At 47.8% G+C, this 17,889-nt stretch overlaps 1 protein-coding gene across 1 annotated transcript in view; it reads right to left on the reverse strand.

Annotated features, from left to right (window-relative positions):
• scin (scinderin) overlaps positions 1 to 17,889 on the reverse strand; it is a 40,796-nt gene that overhangs the window by 4,416 nt on the left and 18,491 nt on the right. The window contains exons 6-12 of the mRNA XM_031754101.1: positions 17,022 to 17,154; positions 16,817 to 16,905; positions 16,449 to 16,664; positions 13,100 to 13,221; positions 4,709 to 4,799; positions 3,905 to 4,075; positions 3,650 to 3,827 (exon numbers count right to left, since the gene is read on the reverse strand). Coding sequence (XP_031609961.1) covers positions 3,650 to 3,827; positions 3,905 to 4,075; positions 4,709 to 4,799; positions 13,100 to 13,221; positions 16,449 to 16,664; positions 16,817 to 16,905; positions 17,022 to 17,154 — 1,000 coding nt within the window. The remainder of the gene's footprint in view (positions 1 to 3,649; positions 3,828 to 3,904; positions 4,076 to 4,708; positions 4,800 to 13,099; positions 13,222 to 16,448; positions 16,665 to 16,816; positions 16,906 to 17,021; positions 17,155 to 17,889) is intronic.

Genomic DNA, 17,889 nt, shown 5'->3' on the forward strand with positions numbered 1-17,889 from the left:
AGATGACGTGAGTCATCGTCTGATGGTGACACTGGGAAGGACGAGCTGGTGACGCTGGATTTAAACTAGGGCTACTGGCAGATATCCTCGTCTCCAGAGTCTAAGGAAAACACGGCATTTGACTTCGTATGGGTTGTACCAATTTGTCACAGTTCCATCTGACTTGCTAGGAACCCCAGGCACACTTCGGCGTCTCACGGACCAGGTGCTGCAGCCACATGCTCTATATAGGGTCAGCAGTGACTCCTTGGTGGTGCATTTGCACGGGGTGGCCACAGTGCTGGTGTCAATGAAACAGGTGGGGCTCGCAGCCAGTCTTAAGAAGTGTGTGGTTGGATGGAGGGAATTAGAGTATTTGGGGAGGCATCCCAAGACCAAAAAACAGGGAGTAAGGCAGTAAGGTTCTTGAGACTTGCTGGTTATTACTGCTGGTTCATGCCAGTCTTTGCAGAGCTGACCGGACTCTTGACCAACTTCACCTGAAAGTGTGCCCCAGATCTGGTCCCCTGCAAGACACCTCTAACTTTACCCCTCCCCTTCATCCTAAAGCCTCGAGCTGAGGCCGTTTTGTCCCAGCAGGTAAGACCAGTGTTGCCAACTCCTCAGTAAGGAAAATCGCTATTGGTTGTCCTAAAAGTCGCTAGAAGTCGCTAAATGACGTCATCACCTAATTTGCATAATTGTTCATGCTAATATAATTGTAACCTATGTTGTTGGAGAGAGAAATGACATCGTGGAAGAGACATAAAGTGAGTAAAAAACGTCCTAAATGCATTTAGAGTTTATTTAGAACTACAAATTAAATTTCTTTTAGCAATTATTGTTTTTTTAATGTCACAATTCCAACCCTGCTCCTTTACCCGGGCTTGGACCGCAAAAGTGACCGAAATAGGCACTCTGGTGGAGTTACTTTGTGTGTGTGTGTTTATAAGTAGTTTTAAACCTTGTGATCCACAAAACAGCATAAGAGTAAAAGAGTAAAAGAAGAACTGACTGCGTTGCAGCACCCGCTGCTTGTTGAGAGTAAAAGCGGTATGTGCTTTCACGTCTTTTTTAGCGACTTTTTAAAGAAAAAAAGTCGCTAGCGGGTCTGAAAACTCGCTAAATATAGCGACAAAGTCGCTAAGTTGGCAACACTGGGTAAGACGGCTCCCCAGCCTAAGTGGGAGAAGGAGTGTTTGTGGCAGTGGGGTGTGGTTTGTGGCTCAGCTGCAGGGGAGGAGTAGTCCAGTGAGTTCACAGGCAGGTGTGAGCAAGGAACACGTTCATCCTCTCTATTTAGTTTGCTTGGACAGGAGCTGGAGGACTGAGGTAGTTGTGGAGAAAGAAGCACTGACAAAAGGAGTGTCTGTGGTGTTTTGAGTACACCGAGTACAAATCGCAGAATCAGAGAAACCCATGAACCCATTTTATTTAACATGTGTTGTGTAATATATGGGTTCTGTGTAGGATTTTGTATGGAATGAGTTTAAAAATGGTTTTTTTTTTAGTCAATGAGAATTTGTCCAGAAATCAGGTTTCAAAGAAAGTGGAAGGTCTTTTTCCCATTTGGGGATGAGTAGAGATATTGAATTTGTGAATGAAATTAATTAATATAATTTTAAGAGAATAGTTTTGTTTTTTGGAGAAATTGTTGTAATCTCTTTCACATGTGGTTGGTTGTAAAGGGCTGTGAAGGATAGGAAATGTATTTGATATTAAGTTGATGTTAAAGAACATTTTTCTTGTCTTGTCCAAAGCTTTGAAACAAATTAGTACCTGACATGAGTTTATTATCTTAAAAGAGGTGTGTGATTCCTTCTTTCGCCCATGCTGTAAAGTAAAGAAATGCTCTGTTGATCTGAAAGTCTGAGTGGTGCCATTTTGGAGAAAACCTGCTGGATTCTATTTGGGAGTTTGTGATTTCAAGGGTTTTTCATCAGCCTGGCAAGGTGGAGAAGATGAATGGGTTTTTTGAGCAGCTGTGGCATTAAAGCTGTAATCAAGGGAAGTTCTGAAGGTTTATCATTACACTCTGCATGTTCTAATTTTATCCAAGAGTTTTGTGCTACCTTTGGGTAAATCCAACTGATAATATGCTGTATCTAAATATGCTTTTTAATAATATTTTTTTATTCCAATGAGCTCCATTCAGAAGAGCCACATGGTTGATTTCATTGGGAAACGGTTCATTAATTCCACATGATGTTCTTTTTAATACATGGCCCTTGCTTTTAACCAGTTCTTTTTGCTGGAAATGTTCAAATGTGGCGATGAGACCATGAGACAGTGTAAACACTAGAATGACATGTTATTAACAGTTTTCAGGATAATCTGGTGCATTTTGGGGGATTCCTGAGAAAATCAAGGTGTCTCTGTCTCAATGCTCTTGTTTGTATGTCGAGGACAGTTTTATTCTCAGTTTACAGATTTCCCTCTGAGCTATTATTGCTGACACAGATGATCTGAGCTTCCAGTTGCCCTTTGGGAGTTTGGCTATTTGCTTTTTAAAAACATGCAAATAGAAGATTAACTAGTTTAACTTAGGGTGTCATCCAGTGTTTCCCAACCTTGTGGAGCCACGGCACATATTTCACATTAGAAAAATCACACGGCACACGCCAAACAAAAATGGCACAAAAAGCATATTGATCATTTTCCCTGTGCACCAGGTATAGTGGAATTAGCTCAGGTTGCCCCAGTATACCTTTTTTGCTTTCTTCTGACTCCTACTCATGCCTTCATCTGGGTCGGAGTTTCCTCCAGTTTAACACTGAGTTGTCTCACTCACAGCATGATTATTATGTAATTCCTTCTTCATCTTCTTCTGTTTTACTGGCAGTTGGCAACCCATTTAATTAGAGCAGGTAGTTGTACTGCCCTCTAGTGGAAGAGAATGTAATTGTTCTGCCCGTCACTCATGCTGATTGTTTAGACTACTAATCAGGTGGAACTAGATAATTTTCCACTGCACACCTGATCATTTATCACGGCACACCTGTGTGCTGCATCACAGTGCTCTGATCTAACAGCCCAGTGCTGCAATTTGGAATCTTTGGCACTGAGAATCTCACAGTGTATTGTGTGAACTCAGCCTAAGACCAATCAAATAGCTGTTTCCAAGTTATATGGCTTTGTTGTCAGTTTTCAATCAATAAATCATGGAGTTAACCTCGAAGAGCTTGGTGGATGTAAGCCAGATTTATTGGATTGTTAACATTACCCCAATCTACTACCACTCTAAACATTTTGAGCTATCATGTTTGTAGACAGAATGACATGTACGCACAAACACACAGAAACTGATCAAACTTACCAACAGCTGACAAACAAACTACGACTACTGCTACTGTGAGATGGTCAACCAAATCAATAAGCTGGACACTAACTAGAAGGTTGGTTGTAAAAACAACCTCCTTGGCAGAGGTGAAAAGTCCAAGCCCTCGTGTTGCAAACTGAGACATGAGCGCTGGTAAAAATGTTCACTTTCTATCATATTTATATTTGGTTTCTTTTGAATGGAGATTTTCCTTTTTGCAACAAGTGTTCAAAGTAAAACTTTATATCTATACTGTGTGAAAACATGCAGCCCTATGCGAGCCTGTGTCTGCGCGTGCATATCATATGAATACACACATTTGGTATATGTTTGCCAAGTGTTGATCTTGACCTGGTTCTTGTCCTTCAGTGATGCGTTTGCAGCTGCAGTTCAGCTCTTTACTCATGTACTCAGCTCCTTTTTCCTCTTCCTCACTGGCCCCTTTGCCTATCCACAGAAATCCCTGCCCATCAGGGGTCTTCAGAAAGAAGGCATCATTAGAGTTTAGGCTGGCGGCACTGGCATCAACCTGAAACAGACAAGAAGTTCAGCATCTTTGCATAAACGGATCATTACTTTACTAAAGACAATCAGGAAATTGCTTACCTCAGCAATCCTGGTGATGGTACCCAGGTTCCGTCTGACCTGGAAGAGTCGCGTAGGAGGTGGAGGAGGATGATTGCCCAGGCGGGATGTGCCGCTCTTATACACAATGAGGGGTTTAGATTTAAAAAGACTGAGCAGATGTGGGGGTTCTTTACCCTGAGACACTCTGACCTGAAACCATATGAAGCAAACTGGTTTTTAACATGCCAGTTAAAGAAAGTTCAAGACAGGACAATTTAAAGTGTTTCTTGTCGACTTGCCCGTTTTCTGTCTGTGTGTGTGTGCATGTGTAAGTCTGCTTATGTGTTCCAGGGGCAGAGCTTGCCTGGCTTCCTGCTCCTTTGGTATCACATCTGTGATCCATTGCTGATTATGCACCTGATTCCAGTTGGGCTCATTACGAATGATCTACACTATAGTGTCAAAAGTATTTGCTCATCTGCCATCACACGAATATCAAATTGAGTGATTTCTTAATCCAGAGGGTTTAATATGACCCACCCAACTCTTCTGGCAAGGCTTTCCACAAGCTTTACGTTATGGGAATTTTCAACTATTCTTTTACACAAGTGTGCATAAAAGAAGGGCCATTATGTTAGCTCCTGTCTGTATTGGCTAAAAGAGGTACATAGTGTATACTCTTAGCATGTTTCAATGAATCACTGCACCAACTTCCTATTTTTCTAGCAAAATATAAAGAAATGAGGAGTGGCTCAAGACTTTGCACAGTACTGTGCATTTCGAACAATTAACAAAGCATTCAGTACAAGTGCTTCTCATATTTATTTGACACTGGTGTTGTACCTGAACTGCATTCCCTCCCAGTGAGCGATCCAGCTCTACGGTCAGGAACGCTGAGGCAGTTAGCTCATCCACAGAGCAGCTGGCTCCCTGCCTGCAGGAGACAGTAATAGTGATCAATATTCAGTTTGTCAAGTTACAGTAAATCTAGAAAGTGAACCAATCAATATTCTTAAAATAAAAATGCATCAAATAACTTTTGTCACCAGCTCATCTTTATGGAGTTCCAGTGCGAAACTTTTCACTTTGGTTCACTCAGTCCATTCTCCCACTTATATTTAGTAAAGTGTGAAAAAAGTGAAAATAATCACAAAAAACTACCAAACAAACAGACAAACACACACAGTCCAAATACGTGTGATTCACTGTATTAAGAGTCTTAGCTGTCCATAGGCTGCTCTGGGATGTGAGCTTCCTCAGCTCTATGAGATAAACTTTCAATTACTCCCATTTTGGAATAAAGATTCTTTGATCCTTTGGATGAGTTTTGCTCACTTAACACCTGTCCTTTTACAATAAGACAGTGTTGAGTCCTTTTTCCAATTTTGCCTTCCTGTATCACCCTGTATGAATCCTTTATTCATTATATTTTGATCCATCAGCCTATGATCTGTTTTAATAATCATTCTTGTAGTATTCTTCTTGTAGGCATAACTCAGGATGTCAATTAGTATGTTAACTTCCCTTATGTCAGGTTTTGTGTGGAGGCGAGGAAGAAGGAACCCAAACGCGGGACTCGCAGGTGGGTGAAGCCTGGTGATTTATTATGATGAACGGATGAAACAGAACATGAAACGGAGGGCTGACTGAACTGAGATCACTGGTTGAACTGAAATAACTGAACTGGCTGGCTGGATAGGAAACACGGACAGCGTACACAACATCAACATTAATGACACGACAACGATCGGATGGAACTGAGGACTTAAATACACGCTGGGTGATGAATGATTAGAAACCGGTGAGTACACAGCTGAACTTAGTCTGACTAATGATACATGGAAATAACTAGAACACAATACGCAGGCGGTATGCTGGCACGGAAAACAGGAAGTGAGAAAGTGAATGTGGCAAACAAAACTGAACATGAACAAACTGGAATCACTGGGTCAACGACCCAGGAACCCTGACAGTACCCCCCCTTCAAAGGCCGGCACCTGATGGCCGAAAGAAAGAAAAACCAAGACAGTTCAGGTGGGCGGCCACGTGGCCGGTGGCCGAGACGCGACAGTTCAGGTGGGCGGCCACGTGGCCGGTGGCCGAGACGCGACAGTTCAGGTGGGCGCCACGTGGCGGTGGCGAGACGAGACAGTTCTGGTGGGCGCCACGCGTGGCGGTGGCCGAGACGAGACAGTTCAGGTGGGCGGCCACGTGGCCGGTTGTGACGCTGGAGGAGATCAGGTGGTCGGCCGCGAGGAAGACGGCGGCGGCCACTGAGCAGGTCCGGTGGTCGGCCGCGAGGAAGACGGCGGCGGCCACTGAGCAGGTCTGGTGGTCGGCCACGCCGGCGATGACGTCCAAAACGTGGCTTGGGCAACGGCGTGGCAGCCGCAGGACCAGGCGAGGCTGACGCAGAGGCAGAGGCTGGGCCAGGCGGAGCAGGAGCTGACTCCGAGGCTGAGGCTGGGCCAGGTGGAGCAGGAGCTGACGCCGAGGCAGAGGCTGGGCCAGGCAGAGCAGGAGCTGACGCCGAGGCTGAGGCTGGGCCAGGCGGAGCAGGAGCTGACGCCGAGGCTGAGGCTGGGCCAGGCGGAGCAGGAGCTGAAGCCGAGGCTGAGGCTGGGCCAGGCGGCGGTGACAAAGCAACAGCGGCCGGGCCAGCGGGTGCGGAAACCCCTGGCTGAGGAGCGGCCGGGCCAGCGGGTACGGAAACCCCTGGCTGAGGAGCAGGAGAGCTCACAGCTGGCTCTGGATGCTGTGGCTGCAGGTCCGGGAACCGAACAGGATGGTGGATGAGGGACTGGACCAGAGACTGATCAGGAGATTGGGCAACTGGCGACTGAACTATAGGGTAATGGATGACAGACTGAACTGACTGGACTACAGAAGACTGGACAACAGACTGGACAGACTGGAGGACGGGCGACTGGGAGACAGGAGGCGACTGGAGGACAGGAGGCGACTGGACTGACTGAACGACAGGAGGCGACTGGAGGACAGGAGGCGACTGGACTGACTGAACGACAGGAGGCGACTGGACTGACTGAACGACAGGAGGCGACTGGAGGACAGGAGGCGACTGGACTGACTGAACGACAGGAGGCAACTGGAGGACAGGAGGAGACTGAACTACAGGGGGCGACTGGAGGACAGGAGGAGACTGAACTACAGGGGGCGACTGGAGGACAGGAGGAGACTGAACTACAGGGGACTGGAGGACAGGAGACTGAGCTAGAAGCTGAACAGCAGGCGAGGGAACTGACTGGGCTGGAGATGCTAAGGGATGAACAGAGGTGGGCGAGGCTAAGGACTGAGCTGGGGTTGGTGTGGCTAATGGCTGAGCTAATGACTGAATTACTGAAGGTGATAAAGCTACAGCCTGGGCCAGTAAAGCTGGTGCCTGAGCAGGGGACACCTCAGCTAGCCTAAGCAGGGATAGTGCGAGGGCGTGAAAGGCTGGATCAGGAGGTGGATGAAGAGGTGAACTGACAGGTGGAGAGGCTAGCTCTTCCGCGCCTCTAGGGAGGTCAGGCTGGGTTCTTGCTGCCCTCAGCCTGGGCGCTGGGACAGGCACGGGAGGTGGCTGGACCTCAGTCACCCCCACCCAAGAAACAGGAGCGGGTGTGGAGGTAGACTGGGTCACCGCTGCCCTCGTCCTGGGAGATGGAACAGGAGTGGTTGTTGGCAGAGCCCTAGCCATCTGAGGTGGGGTTGTAGGGACAGGCTGAGCCTTAACTGTCTTCACCTGAGAAGGTGAAACAGTTGAGGAGGAAGGCCGAATCTGGGCCGCCATGCTGGCAGGAAATGGCTGAGTGATGGGTGTGGAAATAGTAATGGGGTGTGTGATGCTGGCGGGTTTATCAGGAATTGTTCTGGTCTTTCTGCCACCACTATTTACAGTCTTTGGGGGAGCAGAGCAGAACAAATCTTCCCAGTCCACAGAATCCTCCAGGAGGGAAACATCCCATGAATCAGAGATGGGTTTATCATTGGTTTTAAGTGAAGAATCAAATGAGGGTGGAAAACAGTCACTGGAACTCACCACGAAATTGCTGGAAATAGTCCATTTTATGGCGGCGTGTGCGCCGCTTTCTCCGGAAGAGGAAGCGGGCGGGTACACATCCGAGCCTCTGGCGCGGGGAGCCTCTGTTGAGCCGAGGTGGGAGGCGGAGCCGCTGTGCCATGGCGAGGTTGAAGGTCCGTGAATGAGGCAGGTGGCGCGGTGAGCGAGGAGCGGACCCGCGAGAGAGGGAGCCGCCAAGAAGCGGCGCGAAACGCCCACTCTCCGCGGCAGATGCTCCGGTGCAGGGGAGGTAGCAGGTGGGTGAACGCGGGCGTCTCCGAGGCCCGCCCAGAGTCAAGCAAGTACCCTCGAAGACGTGCTCTCGCTCCGCGAAGAGTCGCTGTCTCTCCTTAAGCTTTTCCGCCCACAAGGAGAGCGCTGTCTCCTGCCGCTCAAAAAGTCCGAGTCCGCTGGGTCAAAAGCGGGTCGTGTCATTCTGTCAGGTTTTGTGTGGAGGCGAGGAAGAAGGAACCCAAACGCGGGACTCGCAGGTGGGTGAAGCCTGGTGATTTATTATGATGAACGGATGAAACAGAACATGAAACGCAGGGCTGACTGAACTGAGATCGCTGGCTGAACTGAAATGACTGAACTGGCTGGCTGGATAGGAAACACGGACAGCGTACACAACATCAACATTAATGACACGACAACGATCGGATGGAACTGAGGACTTAAATACACGCTGGGTGATGAATGATTAGAAACGGTGAGTACACAGCTGAACTTAGTCTGACTAATGATACATGGAAATAACTGGAACACAATACGCAGGCGGTATGCTGGCACGGAAAACAGGAAGTGAGAAAGTGAATGTGGCAAACAAAACTGAACATGAACAAACTGGAATCACTGGGTCAACGACCCAGGAACCCTGACAGTACCCCCCCTTCAAAGGCCGGCACCTGACGGCCGAAAGAAAGAAAAACCAAGACAGTTCAGGTGGGCGGCCACGTGGCCGGTGGCCGAGACGCGACAGTTCAGGTGGGCGGCCACGTGGCCGGTGGCCGAGACGAGACAGTTCTGGTGGGCGGCCACGTGGCCGGTGGCCGAGACGCGACAGTTCAGGTGGGCGGCCACGTGGCCGGTTGTGACGCTGGAGGAGATCTGGTGGTCGGCCGCGAGGAAGACGGCGGCGGCCACTGAGCAGGTCCGGTGGTCGGCCGCGAGGGAAGACGGCGGCGGCCACTGAGCAGGTCTGGTGGTCGGCCACCGGCGATGACGCCCAAAACGTGGCTTGGGCAACGGCGTGGCAGCCGCGGGACCAGGCGAGGCTGACGAGAGGCAGAGGCTGGGCCAGGCGGAGCAGGAGCTGACTCGAGGCTGAGGCTGGGCCAGGTGGAGCAGGAGCTGACGCCGAGGCAGAGGCTGGGCCAGGCGGAGCAGGAGCTGACGCCGAGGCTGAGGCTGGGCCAGGCGGAGCAGGAGCTGACTCGAGGCTGAGGCTGGGCCAGGTGGAGCAGGAGCTGACGCCGAGGCTGAGGCTGGGCCAGGCGGAGCAGGAGCTGACGCCGAGGCTGAGGCTGGGCCAGGCGGAGCAGGAGCTGACGCCGAGGCTGAGGCTGGGCCAGGCGGAGCAGGAGCTGAAGCCGAGGCTGAGGCTGGGCCAGGCGGCGGTGACAAAGCAACAGCGGCCGGGCCAGCGGGTGCGGAAACCCCTGGCTGAGGGCGGCCGGGCCAGCGGGCTGAAACCCCTGGCTGAGGAGCAGGAGAGCTCACAGCTGGCTCTGGATGCTGTGGCTGCAGGTCCGGGAACCGAACAGGATGGTGGATGAGGGACTGGACCAGAGACTGATCAGGAGATTGGGCAACTGGCGACTGAACTATAGGGTAATGGATGACAGACTGAACTGACTGGACTACAGAAGACTGGACAACAGACTGGACAGACTGGAGGACGGGCGACTGGGAGACAGGAGGCGACTGGAGGACAGGAGGCGACTGGACTGACTGAATGACAGGAGGCGACTGGACTGACTGAACGACAGGAGGCGACTGGAGGACAGGAGGCGACTGGACTGACTGAACGACAGGAGGCGACTGGACTGACTGAACGACAGGAGGCGACTGCAGGACAGGAGGCGACTGGACTGACTGAACGACAGGAGGCAACTGGAGGACAGGAGGAGACTGAACTACAGGGGGCGACTGGAGGACAGGAGGAGACTGAACTACAGGGGGCGACTGGAGGACAGGAGGAGACTGAACTACAGGGGACTGGAGGACAGGAGACTGAGCTAGAAGCTGAACAGCAGGCGAGGGAACTGACTGGGCTGGAGATGCTAAGGGATGAACAGAGGTGGGCGAGGCTAAGGACTGAGCTGGGGTTGGTGTGGCTAATGGCTGAGCTAATGACTGAATTACTGAAGGTGATAAAGCTACAGCCTGGGCCAGTAAAGCTGGTGCCTGAGCAGGGGACACCTCAGCTAGCCTAAGCAGGGATAGTGCGAGGGCGTGAAAGGCTGGAGCAGGAGGTGGATGAAGAGGTGAACTGACAGGTGGAGAGGCTAGCTCTTCCGCGCCTCTAGGGAGGTCAGGCTGGGTTCTTGCTGCCCTCAGCCTGGGCGCTGGGACAGGCACGGGAGGTGGCTGGACCTCAGTCACCCCCACCCAAGAAACAGGAGCGGGTGTGGAGGTAGACTGGGTCACCGCTGCCCTCGTCCTGGGAGATGGAACAGGAGTGGTTGTTGGCAGAGCCCTAGCCATCTGAGGTGGGGTTGTAGGGACAGGCTGAGCCTTAACTGTCTTCACCTGAGAAGGTGAAACAGTTGAGGAGGAAGGCCGAATCTGGGCCGCCATGCTGGCAGGAAATGGCTGAGTGATGGGTGTGGAAATAGTAACGGGGTGTGTGATGCTGGCGGGTTTATCAGGGATTGTTCTGGTCTTTCTGCCACCACTATTTACAGTCTTTGGGGGAGCAGAGCAGAACAAATCTTCCCAGTCCACAGAATCCTCCAGGAGGGAAACATCCCATGAATCAGAGATGGGTTTATCATTGGTTTTAAGTGAAGAATCAAATGAGGGTGGAAAACAGTCACTGGAACTCACCACCGGGAATTGCTGGAAATAGTCCATTTTATGGCGGCGTGTGCGCCGCTTTCTCCGGGAAGAGGAAGCGGGCGGGGTACACATCCGAGCCTCTGGCGTGGGAGCCTCTGTTGAGCCGAGGTGGGAGGCGGAGCCGCTGTGCCATGGCGAGGTTGAAGGTCCGGTGAATGAGGCAGGTGGCGTGTGAGCGAGGAGCGGACCCGCGAGAGAGGGAGCCGCCGAAGCACGGCGCGAAACGCCCACTCTCCGCGGCAGATGCTCCGGTGCAGGGGAGGTAGCAGGTGGGTGAACGCGGCGTCTCCGAGGCCCGCCCAGAGTCAAGCAAGTACCCTCGAAGACGTGCTCTCGCTCCGCGAAGAGTCGCTGTCTCTCCTTAAGCTTTTCCGCCCACAAGGAGAGCGCTGTCTCCTGCCGCTCAAAAAGTCCGAGTCCGCTGGGTCAAAAGCGGGTCGTGTCATTCTGTCAGGTTTTGTGTGGAGGCGAGGAAGAAGGAACCCAAACGCGGGACTCGCAGGTGGGTGAAGCCTGGTGATTTATTATGATGAACGGATGAAACAGAACATGAAACGGAGGGCTGACTGAACTGAGATCGCTGGCTGAACTGAAATGACTGAACTGGCTGGCTGGATAGGAAACACGGACAGCGTACACAACATCAACATTAATGACACGACAACGATCGGATGGAACTGAGGACTTAAATACACGCTGGGTGATGAATGATTAGAAACCGGTGAGTACACAGCTGAACTTAGTCTGACTAATGATACATGGAAATAACTGGAACACAATACACAGGCGGTATGCTGGCACGGAAAACAGGAAGTGAGAAAGTGAATGTGGCAAACAAAACTGAACATGAACAAACTGGAATCACTGGGTCAACGACCCAGGAACCCTGACACCTTAATTCTCCTGTTTCAGTTTTTTGATACAGTAATCCCTTACTTTTAATTACCTTGTAAATCCCCTTTGTAATTCTACAAACCTTCTAAAAGGTCCCCTGTTAGTGAGTGTACAAACTGTTGTAATACCCTTGTCTCACAATCATACATGCTCAATCATCCAAGTATGGAAATACTAAAAAGTCGATTCCATTCACCTGAACATAGCATTTTCAGTGGGAGAAACCTTTTGTCACCCATCCAGGTGACTTCTACAGTCTCAGCTGACTGCAGATTATAGGTGCTAGTTTTGGTCATTATGCAAATGTACTGTTTATACAGTTGGGGAAACCTGCAGTCACCTAAGACCAAAGAAATCACTTGAATGAGTGACTGAGCGCTACGTCCAGATGAACAGATTCAACTGTGTTGGGCAGTCAGATTGGTATTTTAATATCTCCCTCCAAAATATGCTCCCCCAAATCTTATTCCATTGATATCACTTTCCTGAAAATGTTTTATTCCCTTGGTCCCTTGGTCTACTAATGATGTTGGAATTGTGATAGTTTCAATTTTGGTTTCTTTGTCCTTTCATCTTGCTAATGAGAATAGCATATAGAGAGTGACGATTTGTCACGTCCCGAGGCGTCCCATAGGAATGTGAAACCTTCCATGTCCCTGTGATACGCGCTGGATTGTGGATGGAATCCAATAACATGACACTCCCTAACCTTAACCACAACCTTAATCGTGTTAGATAGTGTTTTCCAAAGTGATTCATGATGAGACAGTAAAATAAATGTCAGTGTGCAGATTCAGTCCAAAAGGTTTTCATGTTTCCAAACGAGTAACATAGCAACGATTTGTCACATAGTGTAATATGTTACGTTTTGGGATGAGAATGTGTTGGCATACATATACACCGAGCAGAGCATAATATCAAGTCAGTTAAACTTCTAAAATATTGATCTGGTCAGTTAGCGGACGGGGCTGTTCAGTTTCAGCTGCTTCAGTGTTAAATACAGGGATAAGAAGGAGATAACCCCCCTCATATTTTCTGAAAGCAGGGAAATAGCATGGTGTCAAAAGGGCCAATGACCATTTGGAGTGTGCCCTAAAGGTCGACGAGTCCTTGGGGTTCACCACTTTTTACCAACATCAGCTGTGACAGGACATTTGGTGGTGAGAATTAAGAGTATGTGTATTGGATGCAAACTAGCTCAGTTTCTGAACTCATACCAGGTGTAGATTATCTGCCCCTTCCTGTAAGTGTACAGGATGATGTAGCAGTCTCCACCGTAGAACTGACCATAGTTCTTAGGATCAACAGGAACTCTACCACTGCTCTCCACCCTCCAGATCTATAAAATGAGAAAAAGAAGAATAGTTATTTTACTAGTAATACCATAATAATAAAAAAACCAAACAAACTGAATTGCTGCTGCAATAGGTCATCTTCCCTCAAAGCAGTGTTCCTAGTATCATCTTGTCTGTGTACATGTGTATTTCACAGGCCAACAGGAATCATGATAAAAGGTCACGCACAGCCAAATAGCTCCAGAAGATGAGACAAGTGCTGAGAAGCCATGTCAATGATAAGAATAAAACCCATGCTATCAATACATACACATTACCAGTCATCAGATACTCAGCTGGAATAATAAACTGGCCACACAAGGACATCAATGCCACCAATGTCAAGACATGAAAGGTCCTTATAGTGCATGGAGGTCTCCACCTAAAGTTCAATACACTGAGGCTCAAAGAGCAACATAAAGCAGGATAGCAAGGATTAGTGAGTTTCAGAGCCACAGTCTAGGATGAAGCATGCCTATAGCCCCTCGTACTTCTCTGTTTTCTTTTGCTCCTTATTTCTGATGATTGCCGCATCTACCACAACTGCTGTCTTCTTCTTGTTAACCACAACTGTGTCTAGTTGGCTGCCCAGCAGCTGCTTGTCAGTTTTCAGTGTAGTTTAATTTTATTTGCACTACTGGTAAAAAGTTTTAGAAAATCCTAATTTTTTCAGCTATTTATTGCAATTCATCAGAATCAGAATCAGATATACTTTATTAATCCTGAAGGAAATTATGGGTTACAGCAGGCAGCACACTAATGGCGCATGCGCACTTACAAAGGAACCTTCTGACCTTTACACAAACATCACATTGGGAAGACATGTCAGAGAGGTAGGCTGATAGGAAAAAAAAACAACGAAATACATAACATGAGGTGAGAGGAGGAGAAAAAAAACTCCACTCAGACTGAGCTCCTAATGGGAGAACAGTTTGAGAACAGAAAAAAACACCTCAGCACAAAAAGCACATGACTATCAATACACCATAGAAACACACGACAAGCAACAGGGGCGGGTAAAAGGTGAGAGAGAGCCGGTGTGGACAGCGCATCCGGTCCTGCAGCATGTCTGCGCTGGTCCAGTCGACCCGCCATCTGAACTGGGAGGGAACAAGCATCGAAGGCGTTTGGAAAGGGAGGGGGGATGAGTGTGTATCAGTATATGTGTGTGTGTATGTGTCCAGAGTTCAGCTGAGACAGTGTCCTTCGCAATGCCAAGCTAAGTAAACAGTCCTCCAGCCAACCCAGGTGGCCTTGCATAGGATAGGAGGAACAGTCTAAGCACAGTCTGTTATCAGGGTGTTTTCGTTCAGCTCCAGCCTTGAGACCGCAGCTGGCGCCGAAGTGGTAGCCGCATGAAATGATGGTGATTTTTACTTTAGTGCGAACAACTCACATAAATTTCAAAACTGTTCTAGCAGTCCGACACTGGTCTCTCAATCTCCCGTTGGAGAGCCGTGAGCTTCTCCATGATGTTATCATTCATGCGCTCAAAGAGCAGATTCTGAGAGCTCGCGACCGCTGTGAGCTTCTCCAAGATGTAATCCAATTTTTGCCAGGGGTCTTATTCTGAGTGTTCGGCCTGTACGCCGTGGAGTAGGTGAAAGGACGGTTCCACAGTGTGTGGCATCAACTGTCAGACATGGAGGAGAAAGTGTGATAGTGTAGGGCTGTTTGCTGGATCCAGGGTCGGTGACTTGTACAGAGTGAGAGGCGCCCTGAACCAAAACAGCTACCACAGCACCATGCAGTACGCTCTGGTATGGACCTAGCTGGTCAGGGGTTCATCCTACAGCAAGATAATGACCCAAAACATCAGTCCAAGCTGTGCCAGAACTACCTCAGGAACAAAGAACAAGATGGTGAGCTTGCAGACATGGAGTGTCCGGCACAGTCTCCAGACTTAAACCCCATCCAGCTGGTTTGGGATGAACTGGACAGAAGAGTGAAAGCAAAGCAACTTACAAGCTCCACATTTATGGGAACTTCTGCTACTGATATGGGAGAACATTTGATTTCTATTGTAGAAAGAATGCCACGGGTGTGTTCAGCTGTTATATCAGCCAAAGGTGCTACTCTGATGAGTCAGAGGTTTAGAATACACTTTGGTCTATAAACTGATTCCATGATTTCTGTTTGAACTCCAAATGCTTATTTCTACTATGCTTTCATTTCAGAGTGCAATGAGAACTTAAACTACATAATTTTCAATAAAAAACGGGAAAAATTGGGGTGTTCTAAAACTTTCGACCGGCAGTGTATGTCACCTCACCATTTGAACACTGTCTTATCCCCAGTGTTGTCAGTAGTCTTTAGGCACGAATGAAACAGGATTCTGATGCATGCCTAGGAACTTTATTTCATACACCTGTGGCCATGAAAGCTATTGGAACACCTGAATTCAAAGATTTAGATGGATGAGTGAATACTTTTAGCAATAAAGTGTGTATGTATCTTAGTGCCTTGAGGCAATTGTTGCTATTTGGTGCTATATGAATAAAACTGAATTGAACTGAATATATATTTCACAGGTCCACAACACAGAAAAGAAGGATTTTTTTTTCTTTTATTTTTTGGGGGAAATTATAACTGTGTCTCCACAGTACTCCTGGTAAAATAGGAAAAAACAAAAATGGTTGGATTAACCACATTACCCCAAAGATTGTGAACTCTAAAGCGAAAATGATAAAGGTAAAAAGTGAAACACCAGCATAGTTTCACATGGACACTACTTGTACGATTCTAAGGAGCTTGGAAAGAAAAGCGACTGGACTTCTTTCAGTTTCTTGAAGACGTTTCAAATCTCCTCCGAGAAGCTTCTTCAGTTCTAAAACCAAATGGTGGAGAGTCTCAGGTATTTAAACCCTAGTGGGAGTTGTGCCTTAAGAGGGTTGTTGATCCAACTATCGATCATGTGCATCATCACATGAGCCAAGGTGTGATAAAGGGTGTGGGTCATTATCACCTGCCTCACCCTGTCGAGATCAAATCACACAAGATGTCAGTGGGCATTGAGGCACCTGGGAAGGGATCTGAAACCTGGATCGAAGGTGAGCCACTTTGTCAGGACAAGAGTCACCTGTACATCTGCATTTAAAGATAAGGATCACTCTTTCTTTCTTTTCTTCAAGAAACTTTAAGAAGTCCAGTCGCTTTTCTTTCCAAGCTCTTTAGATTACCGTGATCTCAATGACTGAGAACCTACACAGACATACTTGTACAGTTCATTCACCTGTGTTTCTCCGCTCCCATCATCCATCATGTTATATTGAGCTGCCATGTGGTGGGACTCATGAAGTTTTGAGGCATTAAACTCAACTTGCTGAATCTTGGCAACCTTCTCAGTGGTGAACACCTTCCCAAAACCCTCACTCTGATCTCTCTCCTTCCAATCCAGGAAGAACTGCTTGAACATGGGAGTCTCTCCTCCTTCTGGGAGCACCTGAATCTGCAGGACCATCAGGAGGAACATCACTGGAACTATTTCCATTTCCAAGACAGGACAGTTTTCCAATAGTCCTGTACTTTTACTTACAGGAAACTTTTAAACAATAATATGAAAACATGTCCAGATTCCATGAAGTGAAACTGAAAGTAAACCTGTGTGTTTGCTGGGTAGCCCATCTGCTTGATGAAGTTCTCAGCTGTTTTCATGGCCTCTTTCCTTTCATTGGGATTAGCATTATGTCCTGTGGGAAAAAAATAGATGAAATCAATGCTGATATGAAACTGAGTAGCTTGTTGCACTTATAACAAGCCATTCAAAGCAGGTCCCAAAAACGCCTAGCTAACACTGTTTGAGCACCTTTCCATACAAATATAATTTTATTTTTGCCGTGATCCAGGATGAAGCATTCATCTGAAAGTAGGTCACTCTGCAGGAAGGGGTTTTCTTCCTTCACAACAGTCACTGTCATGGATCCTGATGCATCAGACACCTGGTAATGATAATAATAAAAAGTTAAATGATAGTTCTTGAGTTCATTTTAGAATGTGTGCAAATGTTAGATAGAAAACATTTAAGCACAGAAAAAGTGCTTGTATGAATGTGTTCAAATGTGTGAATGATGCAGAGGTGGAGTACAAATACTCTGTTACTGTATTTAAGTAGAATTTTCTGGTATCTGTACTTTACTTGAGTAGTTATTTTTCTGATAACTTTTTACTTTTACTCCCTACATCTTTAAGCAAATCTCTGTACTTTCTACTGTGTACATTTTCAAAATAGGCTCGTTAAGTTTAGTTTAAGGGATTTTAGGGGAGTTATTATTTCATGTCATTGCGGGCCATCAAACTAATTTGAGCCTAAACAGTAACTCATTAAGGCAGTCTTGTTTGCATATTAACCACCAGGGAATGTTGTATAAAGAGAAGTGAAAGATGCAAAACTGTGTGTCAAAGTCAGGGGATGGAGTGGGCTGTCTTGTTGTTTTGTTTGGGGTTTTTTGCACACCAGAACGACTGCAGGTGTCCATAAGTTGCGGTTGGGACACTTCAGCATCTAGCTAGATTTAGAGACAAGCAAGCATAAAGGGAGTAATATTTTTTTTAAGTGGGAGGTAATTTCAAATATAATGTTTCTATCAGCTCAACAAACACAAACTGTTTGTGTGCAGTTTCCCTCACAGGGTGTTGCAGCTAAAGGTCCAGCTGCTGTCCAGCTGTGTATCATC

Source organism: Oreochromis aureus, linkage group 22 (assembly GCF_013358895.1).
Source record: "Oreochromis aureus strain Israel breed Guangdong linkage group 22, ZZ_aureus, whole genome shotgun sequence".
Classification (NCBI taxonomy): domain Eukaryota; kingdom Metazoa; phylum Chordata; class Actinopteri; order Cichliformes; family Cichlidae; genus Oreochromis; species Oreochromis aureus.